At 40.8% G+C, this 8,809-nt stretch overlaps 1 protein-coding gene across 1 annotated transcript; it reads left to right on the forward strand.

The window, feature by feature from the left end:
• Positions 1–4,240: 4,240 nt before the first annotated feature.
• SLC16A3 (solute carrier family 16 member 3) lies at positions 4,241–7,852 on the forward strand (the record flags this gene model as incomplete). The annotated part of the gene is made up of 4 exons (XM_082008252.1): positions 4,241–4,463; positions 4,956–5,099; positions 5,476–6,243; positions 7,566–7,852. The coding sequence occupies 4 exons, from the start codon at positions 4,241–4,243 to the stop codon at positions 7,850–7,852; spliced, it is 1,422 nt and encodes a 473-aa protein (XP_081864378.1).
• Between the last annotated feature and the right edge of the window lie 957 nt (positions 7,853–8,809).

Raw genomic sequence — 8,809 nt, forward strand, 5'->3', positions numbered from 1 at the left:
TTTTTGATAACCATTATTTATTTCTATCCTAGGAATTCAAGGTTGGGTAGATTTCTGCCATAGTTAAAACAAATGAATTCAGGGGAATTTCTTAAGCTATATAGGCCAGCCTACATACAAATGTCCTTCCTACCCATACTGCTGACCATAAAGTACTGCTACGGGGCCAATAAAGATACTGGCTAAACACTGATACTAGATTCTTGCCATTTCTAGCTGCTCCTTCTTATAATGTAGATACTCTCCTTTTACATACACTGCACCATCACACCAAACACACCACCCACAATGCTACCTACAATCACCTAACATTTCCTCCTAAACTGATCCTGTATTAGTTTCCATGGCAACAGGAAGATAATCTCAGGAGCATGAAACCCCACAGATTTAACTACATTTACTCCCTTTGTTTTACACATTACCAGAGCAAGAACCCATTTCTGATAGGAGGAATCTGTAATAAATACTGGCAATACTATCACGTCTGATGTGGCGATACTGAATCTGAGCTGCAGCCAGTTAAATGTAATCCTTTGCCTCCAAACAGGGCTGAGCTAGCAAAAGCAGAAAGCAAAGCGAACTGTTGCAATAGTTATGCAGTGGCCTCCTGTTTTAGCAGGCGTTGGCAGTATCTCAGTAGTGAAGTGAAATTAGAAGTAAAAATTTTGTGCAATCAACCACGAGTCTACCTCTTCTAATACTCTAGTTTGCACGTTTCACACAGGAACCTCCCCACTACTTCCTTATTAGTTCTTAAGGAGGTGAATACAGTGTAGCTTAGTAAGGCACATCACAACAAGATGAAGTGCATCTTCTGCTGTGTTTACAGAGACGGAGTTCATTTAGTTCTGGTTAATGGTCTTTTAGTTTTGATGTGTTAACATGAACTACTAATGGACTAAACCAGACAAACAAGATTGATGTACGTGTGTGCATATGTAGACCAACCTTAAAAAGGATGGCTTTTGAAGGTCTGCTGTGTTGGATTATGGTGATTTTTAGCCAAACGTGGCAATAGACATGACATAAAGAAGAGTAAATAGATGTTACTTTTCTCTCATAGGCTTATTTTTATGAAATGCTGGGACTAGGCCAGGTTCCCCCACATCTGCAAGTCTTGCTCTTTCATCACAGCAGAACATAAACCCTTTTAGAGACCGTTCCTCTTAGAGCACACAAAGCTGGTAAGTCCCAAAGGCCAGGTGGAACAAAACGTCTCTTACAGGTTGACCTGCTCTGCTGAGCAAGGAAGAGCGCAAGAACGGCCAGGAAGGAGGGTGTTTCCACCTCTTCTGAGCGAACGGGGCTCCGCGGAGTGCGCGCCCCGGTTTCCCGGAGAAACCGAGCTGCGCGGGGCGGGCGCACAGCTTGTGAGGAGCGCGGTCCGCTGCGTCTGCTGCAATTACGGTAGGCGCCCCGCCCATCCGCCCAGTCACGTCCTGCACGTCTCAGTGCGGCGGCCGCCAGCGCGCGCGCCCTGCTGGGGTGGCCCGCGCCGCCGCACGTCACGGTGGCGGGGTCACGCGGGGCCGCGGCGAGCGGGCCCTGCCCTGTGCCTCCGCCGGCGGGCCCCAGCCCGCGGAGCGCGGCGATCGGGCGTGGCTGGTGGGGCGGAAGCGGCTCCGTGCAGCCTGTGCCCGGAGGCTGGCAGCTGAGCGGCAGACGGGGTGTGTGGTAGCCGGGCCTTCCTCCGGGCCGCGTTTGCATCGGGCTCGGTGCGCCGGCTGCCGAATTAACTTCCTGCCCCCCGGAGAAACTCGGTGAAGCTTGGACAGTACTTTTCTGGAAGGAACAAGCAGCTTTTAACGGTGATTTGTCTCAAAAGCCACCTGCCACTTGAGATGGCTTGGAAGTAATTTACTGTCAGGGTCCAGCACTGTAGGTCTGCACAGATTTCTCTGTGCAGAAGGCTCAGGAGAAAGCCTTCTAGATCTTCGCTATAGACTCGGTAAAGGAGACTGACCCTGCCTGTATGGAGGAAGAAGCACAGAGGTGAATGTCATGAGCCATTTCTTCCTAGGGCTGAATACTCCTATCCAGCACTGTGCAAGCAGTCTGGAAAAACTGTTGCTATTTTTCAACAAAACATGCTCATGTATTATTACTGACTTTGTGTTGCCACTAGATGGTTAATACAAAAGAATAAAAATTACACAACTCTTCCTCCAACATTTTAATCATTAACTCCAAATGAAATGTTCTGACAATCTGGAAGTAGTGGGAGTGACGATTCCTTCTGCCCCCTGGTCTCCTTTGGTTTTTCATCTTACTCCTGTTCTTTGAGCTGAGATACTTGAATCTGCATTTTGCCTATTATCATTAATATTACAGAGCTACCAGTGTCATAAAGGATTGCACTTTGTGCACCTACTCTGTGTTGTCTGGTTATTGCTTTAAAAAAATAACACTCCTTTTTTGAAGAATGCTTTACACAATTCTGAAGGGTGGACAGATCCCAGCGTCAGGAGGGTTGGCAGAGATGCATCTTAAGACTTTCATTTAGTGGCCCAAAGCCTGGTGCAGAGATTGCCCAATCTAACAAGCTACGTATTTCTACATACTTGTATAGGAAGCAGCAAAACAGCCATCTGTAGCAGTCATGTAGTAGCAGACACCTAGATGTCAAGTTTTATTGAGATATTCTTTTCACTTCTTTAACAATTTTATGTTCTACCTGTATGGACTCCAGACATTGTTTTCTGTTTATATTTCATTTCCTGAAAACAAGAGGTGAAGTCAGTAGTATGAAGCTTACTGTCTTTCTTGTACAGCCCCGGGTAATAGAACAGCTATAGTAAGGGCTAGGTTTATTCCTGCATCATGTATATAAAGTTGTTTCTTCCAAGATGTGGGAGTGCTGGTCTAAATGCCATAGTGAGTACGTTCATACAGGCTCATTAACAATCATGCATTCGGTGCTCAGTTCTCTAGACAAGTCTGCATCAACTAGATGGTTGTGCCATGCATAGTCTGCTTCTGAAATGTAGCTGTAAGAACTATGTAACTGCCAATGCACAACAATCACTATGCAGACCTATACTTTTGAAAGCAGAAGCATTCTTTAGTGATGAACATCTTCTCTGATGTGCAACTGTGCTTGCACTCCTCTTTTAGGTAGTATCATAGAGAAACATTGACCCAATAGGAGTAATCAGTTGCATTTTAAAGAAATGGTCAATCTTTGTACATGGAAGATTTAACGTGTAACTTGTTTGAAGCTCACTTTAACATTTTCAAGACTTCTGTAATACCCAGATCCTACAAAAACCTAATTGCTGTGATGCAATACCTCCCTGCACTCTTCATATACAGGGGGGACACTTTTATCTGCCTTTTCTGTGCCTCCCTGCCCTGCCCCCATCTCTCTCTCAAAACATTGCAGCATTACTGTCTAGCACATAATGATCTCATAAGAATAGATCGTATTTTTTTAGATGTAAAGGCGCTTGTGGCTGCATATGGAAGATGTAAAAGTTAGTATTAATCAAATAAAATATTAAAAACATTTACTGATAATGCAGTAAAAACAACAATGGAAAGTATTTGCTTCAGGCAGACAGTGATACTGAGCATTGCTGCAGTTACTAACTCCCATCATCCACAAAAACTGCCCGTGCAGATTTTCACTGCAGTTTAGCTTAGGTACTTACTTGATGCGTGAAAACTGATAGCTCATCAGAAGCTTAAAGGGATCTGTCTATCTTTTCAAGGTATTGGTGCATCAGGGGTGTATTGCTGTCCTCAGTAGGGAACAAAAAGCCTGGGTGATCTGTCCATTGTTGCACAGAATACTTGTGATGCACCAGGATTTTAGTCCAGGAGCTTCATATAACAAGGTCTTGTAACAAAAATCCTGCAGACTTTAATGCAGTAGTTACTATGTATTTGTGAAAGTCAAATACACCTCTGAACTGCTGTAATGGCTTCAGTTTTTCTATGAAATAGTGATTTCGCTGAAATCCAGTCTTGACTTTGAGAGCTGTAAGCGGATGTTCATTTAAAACTCAGCTGTGTGCATCTCATTTTAATGTATTTTTGTCAAGCTGTATAAGGACTAAACCTGAACAAGGAATAGTTAAAATTGCACTGCATCTTCAAGATTTGTACTTAAAATAGTCCCATATCTTATTTGTAACTTTAACTGTAGTGCAATTTCTGCTTATTTTGGTTAGATAATTGTCCCAATGTCTATAGACTGTAATTGCTTTTTCTTTCTTAGGGAACACTCTTGAGCTTCATCATGGGAGCTGTAGTAGCTGATGACGGTCCATCTGGTGTTAAAGCCCCTGATGGAGGTTGGGGCTGGGCTGTCCTTTTTGGCTGTTTTATCATCACAGGATTCTCCTATGCCTTTCCTAAGGCAGTTAGTGTCTTCTTTAAAGAACTTATCCGGGAATTTGGCATTGGATATAGTGACACTGCATGGATTTCCTCCATTCTGTTGGCCATGCTTTATGGAACAGGTAGGTAGTTGTCTGTTTTTGAAACAGTATTGCATCATACAATGATGTTTGTAAATCATACAGCCATTTAGAGCGTGAATCATGATTGCATATCATTACTTGTGTGCAAGTAGGCATTCCAAAGAAGAATTACTATTAATCACATAAATCCAAATTATTTAAGCACATGCAGCTTGCAGATAAAATTAAATCTCTGTAACTCAGTAGCTACCAAAGATGATGAAAAAGAAAAGTTGCATGGTACTCTGCAGATGAAAAAGACTAAGTATTTGACTGTAGAGGAAAGAACACTCTTGCAGATTGGCCTGACAGTACGGACAAAGTATGGAAAGAATCACAGAATCATTTAAGTTGGTAAAGACCTTTAAGATCATCAAGACCATCTGTAAACGTAACACTGCCAAGTCCACTGAAGAAGAAATGAAACGTGACATAAAATCAATTGCAAAAATTGGTTTATCTTAACAACTGTAATTTGCTCTTCTTGCCTAGGCCCACTCTGTAGTGTATGTGTCAATCGCTTTGGCTGTCGCCCTGTCATGCTGGTGGGTGGCCTTTTTGCCTCAATGGGGATGGTGATAGCCTCCTTCTGCACGAGCATCGTTCAGATCTATCTAACTGCAGGTGTGATTACTGGTAAGTAGCATGCATGGTTGAAAATGAGTTAGCTGATGTCTTAGCTTTAGGTTGAAGTTTTGTATAAACGACAAATACCTAAATCATCAGGTTCATCCAAATGGGCTTTTATAAAGATGGCAGATAAATCTGGATTTAAACTGTCTTTTTTTTCTCATGAATGTTAAGTTTTCTGGTGTGTTTAGTAGCCACTGCTGTAATCAGTGAAGTGTAACCATAGAGTGGAGGCAGAATGTTTTTACAAATGTTATCTTAGAATTCTTTTGTCCATTTGAAATAAAACTCAAAAGAGTAATGAATCAGAAAAACTGTAATTAGATTTTTTTAACAGTGATATTATAGGTGAGTATTAATTTTTATGTACCCTCTGTTACAGGTTTGGGTCTGGCACTAAACTTTCAGCCTTCACTCATCATGTTAAACCGTTACTTTGACAAACGCCGGCCCTTAGCCAATGGGCTATCCGCTGCTGGGAGTCCAGTGTTTCTTTGTGCTCTCTCACCATTGGGACAGATACTACAGCACGAGTATGGCTGGAGAGGGGGATTCCTTATACTGGGTGGGATGTTGCTCAACTGTTGTGTATGTGGAGCATTAATGAGACCTTTGGAGCTACCCAAAAAGTCTGAAGCTACCAAAGAACCAGCCGAGAAGAAAGTGAAGAAAAAACTTCTGGATTTCAGTGTATTTAAAGATGGTGGTTTTGTAATCTACACGCTAGCAGCATCTATCATGGTGCTTGGCCTCTTTGTTCCCCCAGTTTTTGTTGTGAGTTACGCCAAGGATTTAGGGTATCAAGACACCAGAGCAGCTTTTCTGCTGACTATTCTGGGATTCATTGATATCTTTGCTCGGCCTGTTTGTGGAATGGTAGCTGGTCTTAAATGGGTTAGACCACGCTGTGTCTACCTCTTCAGTTTTGCTATGATTTTCAATGGATTTACAGATCTCATGGGTTCTATGTCTGTTGATTATGGTGGCCTGGTGGTCTTCTGCATTTTCTTTGGCATTTCTTACGGAATGGTAGGTGCTCTTCAGTTTGAAGTTCTCATGGCTATTGTTGGTACTCAGAAGTTTTCCAGTGCTATTGGCTTAGTGCTCCTGGCAGAAGCTATGGCTGTTCTAATTGGTCCACCATCAGCGGGTAAGTATTCCACTTTGTTCAGAATTCAAAATAATTTCCATTGCATCCATTTACACAAATTGTATGATAAGGCAGCAGAGAAAAAGACAACATGAGTCACTCAAGAAGTGCATATTGTACTAGTGTTGCACATGCTTCAATTACTTCCTGCAGTTACAATCTGAAATAGTCCAAGACAGGGTGGGATGAATCTTTTCCTTGGGTCTGTTTCAGGATTTGTTGTATTGTCATCTGGAGATGCTACTCTTTCTCCACTGAAAGGCTACACTGGACCGTTTATTAGTAGATGGCTAATAACGTATGAGTTGAGTTTTATGCACACAGTGAATGACTTTTGTGAAGTTCAGACCTCTTTGGGTTTGGGATTCAGAATATGAAACCTGTCAATTTTCTTTGTAAAGTACTAGGATAGATTCTCTATACCTGTGATGGATTTGGAGGAGGAAGGAAAACATCAGAAGGAGGAGAAGGAAGAAAAAAATCTTACAAGGAGAAGTATAAAACTGGACTGTTTTAAGGAAGGTAGACTGCTTCTATTGCACATGTCTCACAACCCAAGAATAAGGGGACATTACAAAATACTCTTAATTAATTTGATTTCAACATTGCAAATTAATTACTAATCAACATAAATTTTGTAGACCCCGAACTGAAAAAACCCCACCCACCCAAAACCCACCAGTTCACTGCCATAGAATGTTTACTGTTTATACCAGACACTAAAAAGTATCTTTATTGTGACAGAACCCCTCAAGGGAAAAACAGTACTATGCACCGCTTTCTCTGATTTTCAGGTTTGGAGAGGCACTTCCTTCACATCCTCTCTCCTGTTCTTTTACCTCCACCAAGTCCTGTGAAAATTCAACTCGACTAAAGCATCAGAATCAATTACTCCTGACTGACTTTTAGATAAAGATTTGCATTTTAAGCAGACAGTGCACTGCCTGTGTAGGAAAGGAAATGAGATTCGGAGCGAGAGAAAGCTGATGATACAGATCCTGTCCATGGAAGCAGACATTTTGATCAGAAATATATGGCACTTGTCTCATCTCTTGCATATGAAGGCTAGGCTGATTTTATTCCAGTTGAACTGCACGACGCCGTGTGTTTCGGGATATGATGTAATGTCAGTGAATGTTAAACGAATTGAAATAATAGAGAAATATTTTGTTAGAAACTTGTTAAAATGATATTTCAAAAAATTTGCTTAGATATTCATGGTACTTCTAGACAGGAATAATTTAAATGTTTAAAAAAAGCAGAAAAAATTTAATTGCAAGATAATCACTTTTGTTAATTACCTGGAATGTTGTCTTTTTCAGGAAAACTCCTGGATGCAACGGGGAGGTACATGTTTGTTTTTATTATTGCTGGAATTGAAGTTACCACCTCAGCACTTGTATTGGCCTTGGGAAATTTCTTCTGCATTAAGAAAAAGTCAGAAGAACCACATACAAAAGAAGCAGCAGCAGAAAGAGAGGAATTAAACAAATCTGAAGACAAAACTCCTGAAGATGCCAAGGTGGACTCTATTGAAGTGGAGCAGTTTCTGAAAGATGAGCCTGAAAAAAATGGTGAAGTTGTAACTAACCCAGAAACATGTGTGTGAGCATGACAGGAAACTGAAACCAACAAAGTGTTTAGAAAAGGAAGATTTTCAACACTATTTATTTTAGAAATAGAACTAGTTTAGGGCTGGGCCATCTGCTTTATTAACTGGAGGCTGGTCAGCTCATCAGGTCTCTCTGGAAGCTGATCAGCTAGACAACCGTTTATCAGAAAATTAGCTTTATCTGTAAAAGGTGGAGCACTGTGGTTATACTTTTTGTGTAAAACTAAAAAGCTTTTATAAACACAAGTAGAGTCTTGCTATGCATCGCCAGAAACTGCTCACTTTGAAGAGATATAGGAAGAATATATTTTAAGAAAACTGGAATTATATGTATGTTTTCAGACAATATTGTTGAAATTGCTATGTTGTGCGGCTAAATATCATTTCCCTTTCTGTGTTCTTTGTGAAGGGGAAGAAGTCTGAGATGGAGAAAAACCTCAGGAACTTAAAGGTCTCCATTAGGTTTTTGAATTTCTTACTTTTTTTAGATTTTTAGATTAATTGGCTCAGCCCTAATTTAATTTTGATAATATCTGTTACTTTGATTTATGTAAATGTATTTCTGAGTTTTGTCTAAACCTGTAATCTTTGTGATTATCATCTGGAAATACTGTATGTGCAAAGGCACGTAACAGGTAACTGTCCTCAGCAGATCACACAAGTGGTATTCCGAGGTAGTAATAAAAGAAAATAAAATGAGCAGAATCGATCCTGACAGACTATAAGCAAAGTTAGCCTTCATTTACATACATGGTTTTCAGTATAGTTTCCCTGAAGCATTGAAAAATACTACAAGTAACATGGAGAAGATGGATATTAGGTTTAGTAGAATCTTCTGAAAGAGTGTCCATTTTGTATATAAAAGAAACAATGTAAGTTTCCAGATGACCTGTAAATTACCGAGGGTAAATTTAGGGAAGGGACTGGACTATTTTGAAACATGTTATCCATCTT

This window comes from Phaethon aethereus (assembly GCF_964289735.1).
Source record: "Phaethon aethereus genome assembly, chromosome: 18".
Taxonomy (NCBI): domain Eukaryota; kingdom Metazoa; phylum Chordata; class Aves; order Phaethontiformes; family Phaethontidae; genus Phaethon; species Phaethon aethereus.